At 39.3% G+C, this 22,034-nt stretch overlaps 1 protein-coding gene across 4 annotated transcripts in view; it reads right to left on the minus strand.

Moving 5' to 3' along the window:
- The window catches only part of MGAT4A (alpha-1,3-mannosyl-glycoprotein 4-beta-N-acetylglucosaminyltransferase A), a 90,491-nt gene that overhangs the window by 45,033 nt on the left and 23,424 nt on the right, over positions 1-22,034 (minus strand). For all 4 annotated transcript variants that reach the window (XM_064143546.1, XM_064143548.1, XM_064143547.1 and 1 more), the window contains exons 3-4: positions 5,166-5,333; positions 2,609-2,749 (exon numbers count right to left, since the gene is read on the minus strand). In XM_064143546.1, coding sequence (XP_063999616.1) covers positions 2,609-2,749; positions 5,166-5,333 — 309 coding nt within the window. The remainder of the gene's footprint in view (positions 1-2,608; positions 2,750-5,165; positions 5,334-22,034) is intronic.

The raw sequence follows: 22,034 nt of genomic DNA on the forward strand, positions 1-22,034 counted from the left end.
CCAACATGAATGCTTCTCATTGACTATAGCTCATCATAGAATGGTTTACGTTGGAAGGGATCTCAAAGATCATCTGCCCTACCACAAGCAGGGACACCAACCACTAGAATAGGTTGCTTAACACTTCATCCAACCTAGCCTTGCACACCTTCAGGGAGGAAGCATCCACAACCTCTTTGGGCAGTCTGTTCCACTGTTTCACCACCTTCATTGTAAAGAACTTCTTCCTAACATCCAGTTTAAATCTCCCCTCTGCCAGTTTAAACCCTTTACTCCTTGTCTTGTCATTACAAGACCTTGCAAATAGTCTCTCCCCATCCTTCCTGTAAGCCCCCTTCAGACACTGGAAGGCTACTACAAGGTCTTCTCGAAGCCTTCTCTTCTCCAGGCTGAAGAGCCTCTTGTAGCCTGTCCTCACAGCAGAGTTGCTCCAGGCCTCTGATCATCTTTGTTGCCCTCCTCTGGACTCGCTCCAACAGTTTGATGTCCTTCTTGTGTTGGGGGCTACAGAACTGTACACAGTACTCCAGGTGGGGTCTCTTAAAGCAGAGTAAAGGTGGAGAATCACCTCACCATTAACTGCTCCTGCATGGGTACCTTTCACAAGCTGCAGTTCTCTCAGAAACAGACTGTTTCAGTGCAAGCTGCTCTCACAAGTCACAGCCTTCTTCAGATGCTCTAGCACGGGGTCCTTCACAGGCTGTATGTGGTATTTACTGTATCATGGATCTGATTAACTCCAGGACAGCCTGACTCACTATAGTCTTCACCTCCAGCTGCAGGGGAATCTCTGTTCCAGCACCTGGAGCATGTCCCCACACTCTTTACTAATCTTGGTGTCTGCAGTGTTCTTCCCCATACATATTTTCACACCTCTCTATGACTGCAGTTGCTATAATAACATAAATATTTTATCACAGAAGCATTATCACTGTTGCTCATGTGCTCAGCCTTGCCCAGTGGCAGGTCCTTCTTGAAGCCATCTGGCATCAAGGCACAGGGGATGCTTTTAGCAGCTACTCAGAGAATTGCTTCTTTACCCTACTAAAATCTTGCAAATACAGAGCAAACACTATAGGTGATATAAGAGGTAATAATGATGACATGATTGTTACAATAGGTAGCAATCATGGCATTAATTAGACAAGGTGCACCAATATTTATAGAATTATCAGAAACCCTAACCATTTTATTTTCACACTGACATAACTTTTCTTCACAACTCACAATATTAAACTTCTCAGAAGTCATCCTTTAAAATTACACCGCTGAAAAACTACTTCCTTGTACCTGATTTGGGTTCTTCTAGAAAAACAAGTTCAGGTTATCAGGATTGCTGGAAATCTCTCAGTGACACCTCCTACGGCTGTTGTAAGCACCTCAATTTGAGGGAATCCTGCCCCAGCTACAATGTTATTAACGCCAATGCTATTAACCCCATCTTTCAAGTGGCCATTTGACTCCTCTGTTCTTTAACTTTCCCACAGTCGTTTTTTGTGTATTCACCCCTGTGTACAGAGTTGACTACCAACTAGGAATGCAGCAGATAATAGCAGGAATACAATAAAAATAAAAGGTAGACTTCATGAAGTCAGCACCAGCGTTCCAAGTCCTATGTGATATGATTTACCACATCATATCAACAACAATTAAAAATGTTGCTTGTTCTTCTTTATAGAGTCTGCTTCTCTATGTGGATGCACAGTGAATTCTAAAAAGCACAGCGAACAGGAAAGGATAAGATGGGAAAGTAATTTTAGCTTGACATTTTCTCCCTCATTACTTAAACATAATTCCAATTTCTATTTTGCAATTTCAAACTTCTGTCATGTATTTACAGTGGGATATAATACAGGCCTCACTTAAAACAAGAAAGAAATACAAGCCTTTGCTTTCCTGAATAAGGACATTGAAATAAATGGCTTTTATAGTCAGAAAAATAACCCTGTGATTCTACACATTTGTCACACAGGCATGTTTTCTGTTAAAAGAAGCAGCAATGAAGCTTACTGTAGTAATGGAAAAAATATAGGCCAAGAATAACTACTGTGTTTTGGTTTTTTTTTCAAAAGCAAGGAGGGAAGGGAAAGCAAAAAAGAAAGCTCTAGTGGACAATAACACAAACCATTCAAAATAGATAGCACAGAGAAACAAGGTTTCACTGGTGAGGCCTTCAAGCTTACAGAGACAGACATACATGTTTTCAGATAGATCAGCTTTGTTAGGCTTTATATTATTTATTTTCCAGAGCTCAAAGAAGTGGTATTCCATAGAGTTACAGTTGCTTGTAAGTTCAGAATTTGTGTGGATTAAAGAAAAAATAAGGAGGATCAACAGTCCTGCAGCACAAGACTGATTGTTCTCCCCCTCCAATGACTGTCCACTTCTAATTTACATGTACCATAATATGGCATGGAATGTGATTGAGATCATGCAGAAAAGAGAAAATCTGAAACCAAACTCTTTTCATCTTGGGTTCAGTGCAAATTCTAAGAGATATCAATATCACACAAACTATCAGACATCCTTGATCTACCAAGCAATGCAGTAAATTACTGAAACTATAAAGTTCTCTACATACAAAACATTAAAAAACGTAGCAGCATACCTCCTGTTCTTCCAAGGCCAATTTGCACAGAAGGCTGAAGGCTTCCTTCATTTTTCAACAAATGAGGCAAATGGTAATAGATATTTGGCACTTGAAGAGATTTTCTACTCGTTAGCTCTTTTAACAATTTTAGTGTCTCATCTGCAAACATACATGAAATCCATAACAAAGAAAACAAATAATATGATGTTTTATGCAATGGTAAATGGTACAAAATTCCAAGCTTGATTCTAACTGAAAAACAGAACAAATTATGTATAGTATTGAAGCATTATATCTTATGTACAAAGGAAGTCTTTGTTCATTTAAATTTTCTTAATAAACGATGCTTGAGATTATTTTCCGCCAAGTAATCTTGCTATGGATATAGTTGATAATTATCTGGATCCCATAAGATTTAGCATGTGAACACAGAAGTAAAAGAATGTTAAAGAACATTCTGTTTATTTAGATGTTTGTTGGAGTTTGAGTTTTTTCCCCCCAATGAATCAAAACGGGAGGCATATTTACCCAGTTTATTTTTCACTTGTGCTTTACAGAGTTCATCACCATGTAGTGATGCTTCTGCAAATAACTTCTCAACACTACAAACACATACTGCACATAGAGATAGAAATCAAAAATAGAATTAAATATACAATTGAGGCTTTGACTATTTCTGCAGTAAAATAAACGCTGACATGAATTTAATCTAACCCATTAAAGTACTAAAATAATTCTTGTTCCTCCCAAAGTAACTGTTTCTCAGAATGTCCAGGTGGCTTGCAAAGTTGCAAATAACAGTTTTTAAATTCCCCTGCTGTTGATTTTCTTATACTGAAAGTGTGAAAACAACTCTTATTTCAAACGACAAATACGATAGCATAAGGACCTTTGAAAGCTTACAGGCTTTATAATGTCAAGTTAAGTAAAAAATCTCAAGATTTCACAGATAAAATTATGAAGAAATGAGAAAAGTATAGAAATGTCATTCCTCTCAGATTTTGAGTGCAGCTTCTACAAAGATAGATGGGTTTTATTGTGGGGCTTGGTTTGGGGCTCTTTTAAAATATTCATTTTGAGGTGAGACTAAATTCCTAACAATTTTTAAATCTTGGAAAAAGCTTTGCAAATAGATGCCACAAGAAGAGATGCTTCTTTTGATAGATTCCAATACAGGTACATTTTACTTCTGCTAATGTTACCTTTAAGTTCAACTCCTAAAGATTGATTTAAAATTCTGTTCAAAGCATGACAGCTCTTTGTATGAATGAATAATGACCTACATAAAATAATTTGGAATTCTTTCAGCTTTGAAAATAACAAAAACTATGAAATATTATATATAGTTAAGTACATAAAACAATAAAAATCAATCTAATATTAAGTTAGGAGCACAAAACCTCATTAGGAATTCAGAGTTCAGCTAACATCTCATCATGGCTTTTTACCATGGCACATGGTAAAAAGAGGATACCCCCCTGTTGAGATCCAGACACAGTAGAGAGTAACTCCCTTTAACTGTATTGTCTGGAAGTATACTAACCCATTTTTAGAAATATGGTAATAACTTAATCACATATTCAATGTCAAAATTACTTGACTTCCTCTATGGTTGTTCACTAACAGCAAAAACACGCACATAGAATCAGATGAAAAGTCACAGACTATGTTAGATGTACCCTTTATCCATACCACTCCTGGAGACCTAGGAAACTACAGATAGCAGGTTAGATAAAACAATTTATCAATAACATCAGTGCTCAGAGTCTATAATTAACAACCACTGCCATCCTCCCCTCCAAAAGATTTCTGTAGAAAATAGTAACCCATAGCATAAATACAAGCAGAGAAGATACTCAAAAAGCTTCATCCAGTTTTTCCATTTGTACAATTCCTTGTGTTTACACTCCTCATTAGGTCAAAACAGTGACATTTCTGCAACCTACTGAATCAGACCTCTCACCAGAAAGTTCATATCGATTTAAAGCAGTGTGATTTCAAAAGTTTAAATTCAATCATCTGTTGAGTACTGAAAAGAATTCTTTTACATTGCCAAACAGTTTTTGGTAAACTTGAGAAATAGTTTCTGAAAGGGCCAAAAACTTACAGAAGACTTTACCAGTTTACTATTTAATCACTAGTTATTAAAAAGGACATCATCTGTACATAATACAAATTATTATCAGTAGCTTATCCTGTATGCTTTTATATCTTCCATCTGACTTTTAAACATACTTCAATTGTTTCAAGTTCACCCATTTTTTCTGTTTGCTCACCTTGCCCCTCAAGCTCTATTTTAGAAGTGATTTAAGCTATAGTCAATATACATTCAATATGTTAAGTAGATAAATAGAAGTCCTGAGAATAAAGAATAGGTGAATCATTAAGAAGAAATAAAACAACTACCAAAAAAAAACCCCATAAAAGCAAACACAAAAAACACTCCACCAGATACACTACAGTCTTTATTCCCAGTGCTGAACAGTTTCATTTGGCTTTCTTGCTATTAATTTCTTATTCTATTAGTAATAAGAAGAGATACTGGTATTGTAGAGTTATAAAAACACATATGTACCTGAAAAATTATTCACTGCATTTTTACTCCCATTTGTTTCTGCTACCGCACGCCTGAACTGCTCCAAGATTGCGTTCAGCTCAGAAGAGCGCTGCAGAGTGCGATGCTCAGCTATACGAAGACGTTCCTTCAAAGCATGAAACTCCCGCTGATATGCAATCAACTTTTCTAGAGAGAAGAAAAGAAGATCCTGATTACTTTTGAAACAAAGACCTACAAACAGATCCAATAAGGGTCAAGGACTGCTGACTTACGCAGCATCTGAAGTAGACCTGAGACAGGTACCTTAGCATTTAGCAAAGGGAAGAGTGAGGTGCACCAGACAGAGATGTAAATCAGACACTGAGGGGAATATGTCCCTCTCCACAGCCACAGACAGGCAATCTTTGAGGACCCCTTACTCAGCACCACAAGGCAATTCTAAGTCCTTTCTCAAAACAGATGTCCAACAGAGCCTTTCTTCTATGAAGCAGGAGTAGTGTCATACAAAAGCACAGGTTATGCTTTTTGAGAGCTCTCATTCAATACTTTGTAAAAATGAATGAAATCTGACAATATTTCAGATATACCAGTTTTACAGCAAAGGTTTAATTCACTGACACTGTCAGTATCTGCAAGAATAATTGTTTTCATCAAAATCCTGCTAATGTAGATGCATACACATTCTTTTAAAAGAGACAAAACAGGGGAGAGAAACAAATTTCAATTGTTGATATGTTGCCCATGCCCCTGTCACCCATCAAAGTATTTCTGGTTTGTGCAATTCTCCTTCCTGTTGCTACGTGCTCAAATTTACAGCTCACCATCATCACTTCTTCAGTCAACCTACAGACATGGACCCGAATATCTTAACAGTGACTTTATACCTTGTAATCAATATTCCAGCCACAGCTATTATCCATAGGCATCTTTTTTTATGAACCTAGCCTTTTAATACTGAAACTGTAGGGAAGCAGAATTTTTGCTACATTACAGTAATACATGGAGTAAAAAAGGAATTAGTGAACTTCCCCTCAGTCCTAATGCTGCATTTCCTCCAACCTCCTTCAACTGACATGTATTTTCTTTCTTTGTAGTTGCTATGTACTGTTCTGGTTATGTTTAAAAAATGTAATTAGCTAAAATGCCCTCTGTTTTGAAGACATAAAAATAAAAACCACAGTTCACTACCTCTTAAAAACATTTCCCTTGCCAGCCTTTTTTCCTTTTTTAAGGAAAAGCAAATGGTTATTGCTCTTGTGCCAACAAACCCAAAACACAGATGCTGGTCCACAATACAGTGCTAGGCACACTACACACTGACAACTGAATCCAGGCTCTGTATTACTCCTGGGAAAATGGTGACAACACTATGAAACCCCAGATTATAGCATCTTTGGTAAGATAAAAATTCAAGTCTTCCTCTCTTGACTTAGACAAATTCTTGGCAGAGACCATTTTCGTTTCCTACACTTACAAGATAGCAACATATCATGCACAGGACTCTAATTATTCTGGTGCTCTAAGAGGCAGCAGAGACCTAAAACAGAAAAAATACTTTATAATATATCAAATAATATAGATTTTCAATAGTTCCCTACCACCTCCATCCAGCAAACTTCATGATGCAAAATCAGAAATACCTTACTGTTAAATTTACCTGGTAAACAGAAACAAAGACTTTTCTGCCTCACTAATTCCAGTAGGTAATATGAAAACTGGGATAAGAAGGCCTTTGTAATTCTGCAGTGAACCCTGACTGAAAGCCAACAGATAATTAGAGCCCAAGTGAAAAAGGCAGTTTTATCACAGAAACATCCAGGTTGGAAAAGACCCTCAGGATCACCAAGTCCAGCCCATAACCCTACTCTACAAGATTCACCTTAAAACATCCCTAAGCACCAAATCCAAACGACCCTTAAACATGTCCAGGGTTGGTGACTCAACCACTTCCCTGGGCAGCTCATTCCAGTGCCTGACCACTCTCTCTGTGAAAAACTTTTTCTTCATGTCCAAACTAAACCACTCCAGTCTCAGTTTGAGGCCATTCCCCTTTGTTCTGTCTGCAATTACCTGTGAGAAGAGACCAGCAGCAGCCTCTCCACAGTGTCCCTTCAGGTAGCTGTAGACAGCAATGTGGTCTCCCCTTAGCCTCCTCTTTTTCAAACTAACCATCCTCAGCTCCCTCAGTCGCTCCCCATCAGATTTATTCTCTAGGCCTTTCACCAGCTTTGTTGCCCTCCTCTGGACATGCTCCAGCACCTCCACATCTCTCTTGTATTGCTGTGCCCAAAAGTGAACGCAATACTCAAGGTGTGGCCTCACCAAAGCTGAGTACAAGGGGACAATCACCTCCCTATTACTGCTGGCCACAGCATTTTTAATACAAGCCAGGATGCCATTGGCCTTCTTGACTGCCTGGGCACACTGCTGCCTCATATTCAGCTGCCTGTCTATTACAACCCCCAGGTGCCTTTCTGCCAGGCAGCTCTCCAGCCACACTGCCCCAAGCCTGTAGCATTGTCTGGGGGTGTCATGACCTAAGTGCAGGACCTAGCATTTGACCTTGTTGAAACTCATCCCATTAGTGTCAGCTCATTGATCTAGCCTACTCAAGTCCTTCTGAAGAGCCTCTCAACCTACATTCAAATCAACACTGCCATCTAATTCGGTGTCATCTGCAAACTTACTAATGTCACTCTATGCCTGAGTCAAGGTCATCAACAAAGATGTTAAACAGAAGTGGTCCCAACACAGATCCCTGAGGAGCACCACTAGTGAGCAGCCGCCAACTGGATTTAAATCCATTGACCACCACTCTCTGGGCCCTCCTGTCCAGTCAGTGCTTTATCCAGGAGGCAGTGTGCTCCTCCAAGCCGTGAGTAGCCAATTTGTCTACAAGAATTTTATGGGGAACAGTATCAAAGGCTTTTTGAAAGCCTAAGAACACAACATTGACAGCCTTCCGCTCATCCAGTAGCAGGGTTATCAAGCATCCTTGTGGTGGGGGCTCCAGAACTGCACACAGTACTCCAGGTGGGGGTCTGATGAGAGCAGAGTAAAGGGGAAGAGTCCCCTCCCTTGCCCTGCTGGCCACACTTCTCTTGATGCAACCCAGGGCACAGTTGCTGTCTGGGCTGCTTGTGCTCACTGCCAGCTCATGTTCAGCTTTTCATCAACCAAGACCCCCCGAGTCCTTTTCCTCAGGGCTGCTCTCCAGCCATTTGCCACCCAGCCTGTATCTGTGCTTGGGATTGCACTGACCCAGGTGTAGGACCTTACACTTGCCTTGATGAATTTCATGAGGTTGGCCTGGGCTCACCTCTCCAGCCTGTCCAGGTCCCTCTCGATGGCATCCCTGCCCTCTATCAAGTTGACAGTGCCACACAGCTTGGTGTTGCCTGCAAACTTGCTAAGAGTGCACTTGATTCCTCTGTCCAAGTCACTGACAAAGATGTTAAACAGCACTGACCTCTGAGGGACACCACTTGTCACCGGCCTCCAGGTGGACATTGTGCCGTTGACCACCACTCTCTGCATGCAACCATAGAGTCAATTCCTTATCCAGCAGTGCTCCACCCATTAACTCTGTGTTTTTCCAGTTTGGTGACCAGGATGTCATGTGAGACAGTCAAATGTCTTACTCAGGTCCAGGTAGATGATGTCAGTTGCCCTTCCCTTGTCCACCGCTGCTCTGACTTCATCATAAAAAGCCACTAAGTCTGTCAGGCATGATTTGCCCTTGGTGAAGCCATTGATGGTTACCACCAACCACCTCTGCTTTGTTTTCCATTTGCCTCGGCAAAGCCTTCAGGAGAATCTGCTCCATGATCTTGCCAGGCACAGAGGTGAGACTGCTCTGTAGTTCCCAGGGTCATCCTTTTTTCCCTTCTTGAAGATGGGTGTTATGTTTGCCCTTTTCCAGCCAGCAGGAACTTCACCAGTCTGCCATGACCTTTCAAATACGATGGACAGCAGTTCAACAACTTCATCTGCCAGTTCCCTCAGGACACCGTGGGTGTATCTCACCAGGCCCCATGGACTTGTGCATGTTCAGATTCCTCAGGTGCTCACAAACATTATCACCAATTATAGTGGGCAGATTTTCCTTCTCCCAGTCCTTACTTTTGCCCTCTGGGACTTGAACATTGTGGTTGGAGCCCTTACCATTGAAGACTGAGGCAAAGAAGTCACTGAGCAGCTCAGCTTTATCCACATCCTGTGTAACCAGTTCTCCATTTCCCTTCTGGAAGGGTCCCACATTCTCCCTCATCCTCATTTTCCCACTAATATATCTGAATAAGTTCTTGTTTCCCTTAATGTCCCTAGCTAGAATTAATTCTAGCTGTCCTTTAGCTTTCCTAAGCTGAGCTCTGGTTGCACAAACAATTTCTTTGTATTAATCCCAGGTTACCTGTCCTTGCTTCCACTCCCTGTAGGTTTTCTTCTTGCATCTAAGTGTGTCCAGGAGCTCTCTATGCATCCATGCAGGCCTCCTGGCACTCTTACCCACCTTCCTCTTTTTTGGGATGCATTACTCCTGGGCTTGAACGAGGTGATCCTTGAACACTAACCAGCTTTCCTGGGTCCCCTTTCCTTCCAGAGGTTTTTCCCATGGCACCCTGCCAAGGAAGTCCCTGAAGAGGTTGAAATCTGCTCTTCTGAACTCCAGAGCACCAAGTCTGCTATGCACCTGCCTTGATGCCTCTACCATTTCATGGTCACTGCAGCCAAGGCTACCCTTCAGCTTCACTCATCAGCCCCTCATTGGTGAGGACTAGATCCAGCATAGCACCTTTTCTTGTGGGTTCCTCTACCACTTGGAGAAGGAAGTTATTATCAGTGCATTCCAGGAGCCTCTTAGATTGCTGTTGCTCTGCTGTGTTGTTCTTCCAACAGATGTCAGGGTGGTTGAAGTCCCCTGTGAAGACCAGGGCCTGTGATCACAAAGCTTCTCCTATTTGTTTGTAAAGGGTCTCATCTGCTTCACTTTCCTGATCACGAGGTCTGTAGCAGACTCCTACTATGACACCTTCGCCTATCTTCCTTTAACCTTTACCCATAAGCCCTCTGTTTTTGCATTGCACATCCCCAGGTAGAGCTCCATGGACTCTAGTTTATCATTCATGTAGAGGGCAACACCCCCTCCCCTTCTCCACTGCCTGTCCCTTCTGAAGAGTCTATAACCATCTATCCCCAAGCTCCAATCGTGAGATGCATCTCACCATGTCTAAGTGATGCCAATGACATCATAACCCTGAAGGCTTGCACATATTTGCAGTTCTTCCTGTCTGTTCTCCATGCTCCTTGTGTTATTAGAGTAGAGGCATTTCAGTTGTGCCTTTATTGGAGCTGACTTGCTGACTGATCTTCCCTTACCTTGATCTTTGGCAACTCTTGTCTCAGTCTGTACTCCAATCCCAGGGTCAGATCCCACCTGTCCATGCTCAGGCACCTCTGTAGCTATCAATCTGTCACTGCCCTTCATGTCATCTGTGCCACGTGATGTTTTCCTGTTGGCAGCTACTACTTGAAAGGGATCTGGCTCATCTCTGCAAGATTTTGACTGCATTATTTTGTTCCCATACAATAATTCCTCTGCTCTGTAAGTAGTTTCATATTTACTTATACAAAACAAAGTAAAAATAATTATTTGCAACATCTTCAGTCATATAAAACATTTATATCTCTATCACTACCTAGCACTTGTAATGCATTTAGAGATTAAGGTGCAATTTGCCATTGTGGTACTGGTTTTATAATATGACTGCCTGTACTTTGAAACAAAACAAATTAAAAATTACTAGCAGTTGTATCTTTGTCATACCTGTAGTACTTCAAAAGCACTGATCTAATGCTCAGATACTTATTACTTAAAATGAAAAAAAATCCCAACCTTCACAACAGCAGCAACATCAAATTTCATTTTATACTAAAAGACACTTGAAAAGGAGAAAATATTTCTTAGGCTCTTACAGTACTACTAATGCTGGTTACCACTTGTCACAGACTCTCAGAAAGTGTCCCTTAAGGCACCAGTTTTTAAATATATTTTTCAGAATTCTTAATTCCTAAGTACTTGGGAATAATCCTACAAGATTAAATTGAAGGGACTATTTTTATTTAAGCTTTAATTTTCAAGTTTGGCATTTCCTCCCCCTCCCCAAAATGCAAACTCATTGGAAAGCTAAATCTTTTCATTAAAAAAAAACAAGACATTTTGAGGAGAACATGTTAATATAGTAAATGCATGTCCCATTTATAATTTAAATTTCAGTTCTTTCCTCACAAGGAGAAAAATAAAAAATAGCAAGTGACTGTAGAAACCTCTCTAGAAATTCATAGCAGTCTTTCTGAAAGGTGTAGTATGATTAAAGGCTAACTAAATTAGAGGTGACACTGGCTAGAGATGTATCTGACAACAAGAAGGGCTTTAAGTACATTAATAGCAAAAGGAGGTCTAAAGAAATCATTGGTCCAGTACTTGTTAATTATGGTCACCTGATTAATAATGTTGAAGACAGGCATTCACTGGTTTCTGCTTCTCTAGTAATACTGACAGACCTTGGGCTGCCCAGTCCTCCAAGTCAAAAGACCACAGGTGTGGGAGTACTGACTTTCCATTTGTGGACATTGAACTTGTAAGGCAGTGGCTGCATCAACTGCATGTTCAAAAGCCATGAGGCCTGATGGGATTAACCCTGGAGTATTGAAGGATCTAGCAAATATGACAGGACTCCACTCAATCATCAGGTACAGCCAAGTTTGGTTCACATAGGGAAGTCCTGTTTAACTAGTTTGATACCCTACAAGACAGCTGAGTTTATGAGTAGGTGACCTTATAGAAGATGAAAGGAAGGTGGTGGATGAATTGCTGGGATTTTGGGAGGGTTTTAGGTTTTATTGTTCTGATTTGATTTTCATTTTAGTAAAGCTTTTGATACATGTCCTTATGTCATCCTCCTGGACAAGCTGTCCAACTGTGAGATAAGTGGGTTCATGGTGTGCTGGAGGAAGAAGTGGCTGAATAACTGGCTGCAGGGCACAGCCCAAAGGGTTCTGGCAAATGGGATAGCAAATAGTCAACAGCAGCATGCCTTAAGGCTCAGTCTCAGAGCCATATTTGTTCAATATTTTTATCAATGACCTAGATTTAAATGCACCATTAGCAAATTTACTGATGATACCAAACTGGGAGGTGCTGTCAACTCTCTCAAAGGACAAGAGGCCTTGCAAAGGGATCGAGATAGGTTGGCACATTGGGCAATCATCAACAGGATGAAATGTAACAAGAACAAATGACAGGTTCTGTACATCCAACGGTAACACTAAGCATAAGCATAAACTGGAAGAAAAGTGGCTGGAGAGCAGCCCTTCAGAAAGGGATCTGGGGGTGCTGGTCAACAGCAGGTTCAAAAGCATTCAGCAGCGTGCCCAGGCAGCTTAGAGGGCAAACCACATCCTGGGGTGCCTCAAATATGGCACAGCTATTCTAAAGAGGTTATTATCCCACTGTACTCAGCATTGGTATGGCCTCATGTCAAGCACTGTATGCAGTTCTAGGCCCCAAAATTTAAGGATGTGGAGATCACTGAGTGCATCCAGAGCAGAGTAACAAAACTGGTGAAGGGCTGGAATGAATGTCCTATGAGGAGCAGCTAAAGACTTCAGGCTTGTCTAGTTTGGAGAAAAAGAGGCAGTGGGGCAATCTCATTGCTCTCTACAGCTTCCCTAGAAGGAGAAGCAGAGAGGGAGGTACTGATACGATACCTTCTCCCTGGGATCCACTGATAAGATCTATATGAACACTCAAAGTTGCCTCAGAGAAGGTTTAGACTGGACATTGCAAAGCATTTCTTTACTGGTAGGGTGGTCAAACCCTGAAACAGGCTTTCCAGAGAGGTGGTTGACGTCCAAAGGCTGACAGAGCTTAAGAGGCATTTGGGCAATGCCCTTAATAACATGTTCAAACTTTTGGCGAACCCTGAATTAGTCAGGCAGTTAACGAGATGATCACTGTAGGTTGCTTCCAACTGAAATATTCTATGACAAGCTGATTTTTAAGTATTTTACATACAAAACTCAGTAACTAGACAGTATTTTCAAAACACATTTGACCGTTTAGCGTTCTATTATTCACAGTTTTCTCCAAAGCCTAAAGAAGCTGAATTGATTACTTGTCAAAAGGTATCAAACCACATTTTTCATTGCTGTTACAGTAAAAAGGAAAATACTGAGCCTAAAACTACCAAGGAGACAGTCAGAGAGATCAGTGGTCACCATAATGAAAGAAAACATTTCTGCTTCTACACTATTATAAATTATTTCTTATGCTGAAACTGAGAACAATTTAAGACAACAGTGGGGGGAATTCATAAAGTAAGCTTTTTGCCTTATACAGCTCATGGACGAATCCCAGACACAGCTGCTCTCTGACAAGCAAAACATCTCTTCAACAGCAGCTGTAGTCAGTGTCAAACACATTTGAGCTCCAACAGTTTCAGTAAAGAGTGGCATTTTTCTTTAAGAATAATATGCTATTTCACATTGAAATGAGAAGATGAAGCTTTTCCATACTTTGCTCAGGAATCCAAAGAGATTAATTAAAAACAACTGGACCTCATATTTGAAAGAAAAGATCTTGGTAATATGTGGTAACTGAAAGTACTTGTTCTTCATTTCTCTTAAGCTTTAGTAGTTTCATCAAAACTCCAGAAGCTAAAACCTAAATATTTTGGCTGGCATGATGCTACACACATCTTGGAAAATTAACACTATATTAACTCAAAAGTTTGTTTTCTCAACTTTTTTTCCCTAATCATAAGATGTTCTCTGAAATATGCAGAGCCTAGAATTTAGACAAGCTCATTTGAAATTTTATGCAGTATTTCAAAAAATAATATCAGATTGTGAAGGTTTGCATGATTCTGATGAGAGATGGAATCTTATCTCGGCCTACTCTTCCTTCTCCTGGTTATGTATGGTTCTCCTACTAAATAACTGCTAAAAGCATCAATTCAGAAAGACACCATTAGCCTAAGTTACAAATTCAATCCATTCTCCTCTTAATCACAGAGTCCTGATTACATTATTTCACTTATGATCCAACTCTAGACAGCTCGTAAGCAGTGTTAAGCCAGATGCCAATTTCCTAAGTTCCACATGGTGCTTCTGACCATCTTGGCATACATCTAAGTTTCTTTGGTTTGGGTATAGTGCTACTAAATCTAATGCTTAAACATACTTCAACACATCATTTTTAAGAGCAAAGATCTTTCCCTTGGGATAAAAAAGGGCAACAAAGTAAAGGAACAAGAAAATATACTGTAGCTTGAATTTAGAAAAGCACTTTGCAGATTATCTCAACTCAGATAGAATAGCAAATGAAAACAGTTGTAGGTAAATTACCTGCACTGGCAGAACACTCACTGTATCCAAATCAATTTGTATTCCAAATCAAACACGTACTGAACAACTAAATGGCAAAAATAACTTCAAAACACAGCCAAGGCAAATCCATGAATATTCAGCTTCAGTGCCATTAAAAATCATCAACAGCTTGTATTTTTTTTTTTAGCAATATGAAATTTTCTAATGTGCCAAATCTGTCCAGGTTTAGAAAGACTTTATACAAAGACCTTAACAACATGATTTAGCTTTCAGTCAGCTCTGAATTGGTCTGCAGTTGGACTAGATGGCAGAAGTGTAGGTATCTTCCAATTGAAATGGTCTATTCTATTCTATTATGAAAACTGTGTGAGGAGACTGCTTTGGATGTACTTTTAAACTGTGTGGAGTACAGACATCTATATAACCAACAAAATTCTAATACCTCTATTTCAAGTTTCACCATAAACCACCCACAAAGTAAATTGGAATGGATCAGGTTCAAAGAAAGAACATAAGCAGCCAACCTTCCATCCAAATGCACATTTGAAACTCATATGAGTACTTCTATTGATCTCAAAAAACAGAAAGTACACTTGAACAGGATTCCTGGCTAAGATACTGCTAAATTCACTATTTAGAAGTTTGAAGAACTACTTAGATGTACCAATATAGTTCAAGTGCAATTTAATGTTGTTTAGAGCTTGCAAGTACAGCACAGTATTAAACAGAGTTGTACAAATATTGATATGAGATTTTATTTATGTATCTTAGTAGCAGGAAACACACACAGAGGAGCACATATTTAGATGCTATGCATACATACCCATCTCTGTTAATGTTGCACCTGGGAAAGGAGGTACAGACACCACAGAATCAAAAATGTTTTGTGACCTTCTAGAGAGGCCACAAAACACCTAAAAAGGGAAATTGGTATTTCTGACAACCTCTGCAATATTCCATGTAGGCTGCCACAGCCTTACTATGATAGCCTGTGACTCCAATAAAAAACCTGCCACTCTCTAAAACAAGAAAAAAATCTAAAGTTATCTGCGGCTATTGTGTAACTCCCCCTACACTTTTTATTTGGCAGAGTGGAGGCCAAATGTTGTGTGGAAGTAGAAGAAAACAGTTGCATAAAGACCCTCACAAACCCCAAGAATGTTTCAGAGACTCTCAGATAGCATTCCTGTTCTCCCTCAAGGAAAGCTTTTTACTCTTTGCTAAAAGAAGCACCATCTGCAATACAAAAAAGCAGCATGAAAGCTTTGCAGGCTGTGATTTATCTTATCAACCGAGCAGGTTCACAAACACTCTACATCACAGGCCATCACAACTGGAAATGCAACGTACTGAACCAAAGCAATGGTGGTTTTTAAAAAAGGCAAGCTATGATTTATTCAAGAGTTCTATGCAAGTATGATTGTTTCCAAAGGTAGATGCATAAGACAAGATCAGAAAAAGCTTTACAAGCTTCCCGTGTCAACAGCAGGTAGTTGAGCCTTTCTTCAAATCACAATTCAGTTAAATATCCAAATTGATGAATCCATCACAGAGAAAAGGTAACCAGACACAGACTTGACATTCATTAAAAGGCATCAAGCACAGAGGGTTTAGCTTTACCAGAATGTAGGCCTGATTTATATTTGCAGCTCTTATTCAACTGTTGAAACCTCTCGCTCTCTTTGTGCATTAAACAGGAGCAGGAAGAATTGCCTGCTGTCTGACATACGGACAAGAGGCTGTGATTGGCCACAAAGCATCTCACACAAATATTCCAGTAGTAATACAAGAGCAGGAACAGAAATCCCATGTAGCAGGATCTTTCCTCTATCCAAGAAGGTTAGTCAAACAAGCAGCATCTCACTGGCAGCAGTATTAAATTCACCAGTATTAAGTTTATGGTCCACCCTTGTGACAACCATTTTATTCTTCCAGCTCTATGGTTCCCTGCCCTTAGATCCTCACTCTGAACCAACAGAGCCTACAACTTCAGACTTCAGCTGAAGTAAACTGCTACAAGTTAAAGGTTCCACAGCAAACATCTTGTTCTTCTGCATATTTATATATACATGCTAAGTGATAATCCAGGAACTTTTGTGATTAGTTACTCCACAATTCATTTAATTCCATTTTTAAAACCCCATGGTAGTTATCATCATGCCACCAGAGGCAGTAACAAGTTTCACATATCAATTCATTACACTTGCATCGAGGATGCTGTCAATTTATTTAAATCTCAAGTATGCTTACAAATCGCATGCTGATTGTCTCAAAAAAGCCTCAAAATCTCCCATACGGTGTCCTTGAAATGTTACAACACATTACCATGGATGACTACTCCCCATGAGCTAATTTAGTTTCTTTGCTCTTAACTGAAATCTAAACGTTTCATAAGCAAGTTACATTGAGATACAAAACGTGAAGCTGAAAAGTAACCAACCATGCAAATACAGAATAAAAGAGTATACTGTAAATGCTAACAACGGACATGCTAAAAGTAAAAGCTCTTAAGAAAATTGTTCAAGGTCACTTTTTGTCAGTCCTCTTTGAACACTATGAGTTTTTTTAGTTACTGAGTACGTAGTTACCACTATTCATAAAGCTATTTTAAAGGGATTAGAGAATATACAATTGTTTTATAGGTATATTATTTCATAGAATTAAAGACAGTAAAATAAGATGATTTATGCAACGAAAATGTAGCCTACTCATGATGATAAAACATCTTCTGCCTCATGAAACAAACTTTTAAAAAAGGTCCTGTATCAAGATTTAGGAAAACAAGTTGGCAAATCATTCTTTAATCTTGTTACTCAAGCTGACAGGTCATTTCAGCAACAGAGTATTTCAATATGCTAAAACAATCTGGTAGAATTACTGCGTATTGCCCTTGTTTGCCGCATAGAAATGTATTTATTAGGACTGGAAGTTTGTTGTTTGGGTTTTATTTTAATGCTTATTCAAGCAGCTTTCACTATGAAGACCAGCTTATTTTAAAGGTTCTTTTGTGGGTTTGTTGGGTTTTTTTCCTGAAATTTAAAAGTTATTTTAAAATTTGAATAACCATAATTCTAATCATTTTGCATTGCCGCTTGTTCACATTTTGCACTTTAAGGATCTGTATAAACAAATAATTTTTTTTGTTTTGTTTTGTTTTGTTTTCTCCCATTCTAATGCACTAGCACAAGTTTGACGGGTTTGCTTTGGGACTTTCAGGGCCAGAAACTTTTGTTTAAACATTCCTTTGCAGCAGGAGCTGATGTTTTCATTACTATTTTTACAACCACCTTTGCAGTATCAACTGGTAAAACTTTCTTGTTTTGAAATGTAAATTTCAGAATCAATTCACTTGTAAACGTTCTTTTTAGAAGTGAGAAACCCGTTCTTAGGTTAAAAACCTCTCTACGTTCTCAGAAATTCCACCTATACAAAGAAAACACAAAAGTGGGAACACAAACCAGATTGGATTACAAGAACCCACTTTCTTCTCCCCTCCCCCTCCCATTTGCTATATCTTTTCTATACAGACTACCAATCAAAATGAAAGCATACAGTAGTACATCAGGTAGGCTCAGTCTGTGGTTTGTTTTTTTCTAAAAAGATAAAGAATAAAACATTTCCCTAGAGGAAAAACAATCCTGAGCAATCAGAAAGCCAAAGTGCTCAAACTAGAATTGTGATAACTGATGAAGGATTCACTTAAGTGGTCTTTTGATAGCTGGACAGAGCAGGCAGGAAGTGTTCAGTGTCTCCAGACTCAATTGCTGACTTCTGCTTCTATATAAAAATTGTTCATTATAGAAAAGTAATCTACAAAATTTCACATGCTGTCACAAATCTCACTATGGCATCACTCCCAAATCTCCACTGATGAAGACTAACAGAGGGTCTGAATGTTCTTTGGACACAAGAAATAAAGACAATAATATGTCAGAAAATCCAGACACCCAGGACTAAGGAGGTCAAGTCAACAGAAGCATATGGTGTTCTGTCTGTGCATTGGCTTCAGACAATAAGGATAATTAAATACATGATGTGTTTGAGAAGAGTTACTGGCAGCACTTAAGATTAAGGTCTTTTAAAATGAAGGACAGAAAGCTACCACGATGGAAATAAAGAAATTTCACATTTGTAATTGATTTGTCCTGATCTGACTGTTTACTAGATAAAGAAGTATGAGTGCTAGTCAACAAAGCTGCCCATGACTCTATGGATGAATAGAATCCTCAGGGTTTTTTAGGTTCCAGCTATTTGGGTTCTATTTCATTTCCAGTGCTAAGAAGCACTGTTGACTCCGCTGCTGTTACTTCTTTAAATGGAAAGTGATATAAAAAGGTCACTGAAATAATTTGCTAAATCAGTTCCACAATAAGTAATCAGCATTTAACACATCTCTAGCCCTGAATAGAAACAGTAAGGAATAAATAAAAGCTTCACAGATTCTATTCCCAAAATGCAAAGCTGTAAGAGGAAAATTATTACAACTTCTATTGTAGACATATATAGCACAAAGAGTTCACTTTAATAAATAAATAAAAGAGCAGCTCAGCTGAGTATGCAAGCCATTGAATTAATGTAATTTGGACTCTTCACAGTGTCAGAAAAAATTACCTTCAAATAACCTTCACTAAAACTCTCCACTCTGTTGTACATTCCATGTCATGTGCAAGTAAGAAATATCAGTGCAAAATAAACATGGAAATGGCCAAAAATAACATCAGAGTATTTAATCAAAACCAGGAACACTATCTTCAGTGATAGCTTATTACAAAGATCATTATGTGAGGGGTAATTTTTCAAACTAACTGCCATGCTACAACTCTTGACTAAAAATTTTACCCAGAAGGTGTACTACTCAAACAAGCACAAAGCTCCAGTTTAGGCAAGCATCACAATCACAGCACTAAACACACATTAAAGATACAGAACAGTTTGGTAGAATCATAGAATCAACCAGGTTGGAAGAGACCTCCAAGATCATCCAGTCCAACCTATCACCCAGCCCTATCCAGTCAACTAGACCATGGCACTAAGTGCCTCAGACAGGCTTTTCTTGAAGACCCCCAGGGACGGTGCCTCCACCACCTCCCTGGGCAGCCCATTCCAATGGGAAATCACTCTCTCTGTGAAGAACTTCTTCCTAATATCCAGCCTATACCTACCCTGGCACAACTTGAGACTGTGTATCTAGCCTGTATTTTTGGCAACGCTCAAAAACTAAAACATTTTCTGAACAAAAGTGTTCCCATTGCGTTTTTTTAACATACTGAAAAATAAAACAATCCATTCTATGTCTCTGCAGAAATTCACGTACTAAGCATTCATATTGCATCCATTTATTCTGTTTGCTTCCACCATTTAGTTTATATGTGCATATATACACATTACTGGTAGCAATAAACACAAATATCTTCTTAAAACTGCATAATAGCTAATTACACTAATGTCTAAAGAGACAGATGAACAGCCATAAACACTTCTGCTTATCCTAGCAGAGTATGGCTTTAAAATAACAACTACCAGCATCTCTGCATGGTCTCATAATTTCAGTATGAAAAATGCCACCAAAATCTAACCCTGGTAAAACACAACTCTTTCATCCATATTAGAAGAGAATAAGAAACAAACGCTTCACTTGAAATACTTACAGATTTGCTGACAGTGTAAACAAATGTAATTGCCCTTTAAGTAATTCAACCCCTTTCAGTCGGTCTCATCTCTGGTATCTCATTTCTCCCCTGACTTCAATCTGACAATATTTTCAGCTACCTTCTACAAAGACATATGCCTACATTGAGATACCACATGGAAATATTCATGCTCTCTAGTGGTCTCAAATTCCTGGAGATTTTGGGTTGGGGTTTGTCGTGCTGGTGGGCAGCTTGAGTTGGGTTGTAGTGGTTTTGAGGTTTTTGTTTGTTTGCTTGCTTGCTTTTTGGGTTTTTTTGATCATTCAATTTACTGAAACAGTGTTTTCTGCCATAACAGAACCCATGAAAGTAGAGTCTTTGAATCCTCTTCTTACTGATTTGGCAAGTTGAAACTGGAACAGGAATTTGAGAGAAAACAAGTTTCCATAAAATCTCCTTTTTTGTTGAAAATGTTTATTAACCAAACCAGAGTGCAAAAACAGTAAGCAAAGTTTCTTAACCAATTTGGTAATCATTACAGCTCCCTCTAATCCTGTCACTTGTACCTTGTAAATAGCCAGTTATCAACTAAACCCATTTCCTATACTTTAAAACCTTTTATCTATCTGATCCCTCCACATCAACTTCCTGCTTTAACAGCTATAGCTATATATTTCTCTTTAAAAACAGATTAAGTTTTAGTCAAAGGTTATGAATACTTCTTGTATTCATAATGTACTACATAAGAAAACTCAAAAAACATTTTCTTCCCTTTTCCAGCTCTTTACACCTATAAACTGTGTTGCTAACATAACACAATGTTAACAATACAGCTGTAACTGAAGCCAGTTAGTGCTTCTTTTACCATAATAGTGACAAGAGACCTCATAATTCCTTGTTACAAACTGAGAATAAGCTGCAGATTTAGTCCTTTTCATTTTGAAAGCATCCAAAAGTCTTAAATAACTGTGATTCAGAGAATATTGATGACAAACTTCAGTTCTAGTACAGAGGAGCAATTTATAATACACAGATATGATTGCATTTATAAAAAACAGATTCAGGGTTGAAGAGGGTAGGTTTAGACTAGTTATTAGAAAGAAGTTCTTTACAGTGAGAGTGGTGAGAGGCTGGAACAGGTTTGCCCAGGAAGGTCGTTGATGCCCCCTGCCTGGAGGAGTTCAAGGTCAGGTTGGATGAGGCCTAGAGCAACCTGTCCTGTGGATGCATAAGGCAACAATGGTTGTCGGGTCCCATGAGCCCCATTATAGCAATGGGGCTGGAACCAGTTGATCGTTAAGGTCCCTGTGATGGTTTGGGTGTTCCCCCCCCCCACACACACACACTTTAGAAATCACCCAGACTAGACTCAGTTGCTCTGGGAATTGAATGAAGCTTTATATTTACAGCTTATCACAATATTATCACAATATACAAGCAGATATTTACAGTATATACAGTTATATACAGAAAAATACAAGGTAAAAGGTAATACAGAAACACAACTCCCCTTCCAGAAACCTGAGTCTCCAGGATGGACTTCCAACTGCCCTTCCACCTTTCCTCCCACCCCTCTCCCTTACCCCAGATCTTGCCTTATGCCCAGGGAAGATTGGAGGGTCAGCCAGGGGGGCTAGGAAGCAGGTGGATTAATCAGAGAGACAGCAGGTTAGGTTAGAGAGAGAAATGCAGCTCACAGCCCAGAGAGCTTCTGCCTTATTTATATTTTCTCTCTAGTTCTTACACATCTCAGCAAGCGTATGAGTGAAGTAGACATCACCATTGTTTCCCTTTCACAGCCTGTAATCTAATTCTTCTCACCAAAACACTCTAGCTAGCTCCAAACTAGCACAGTCCCTTCCAACCCAAA

This window comes from Pogoniulus pusillus, chromosome 5 (genome assembly GCF_015220805.1).
Source record: "Pogoniulus pusillus isolate bPogPus1 chromosome 5, bPogPus1.pri, whole genome shotgun sequence".
Taxonomy (NCBI): Eukaryota; Metazoa; Chordata; class Aves; order Piciformes; family Lybiidae; genus Pogoniulus; species Pogoniulus pusillus.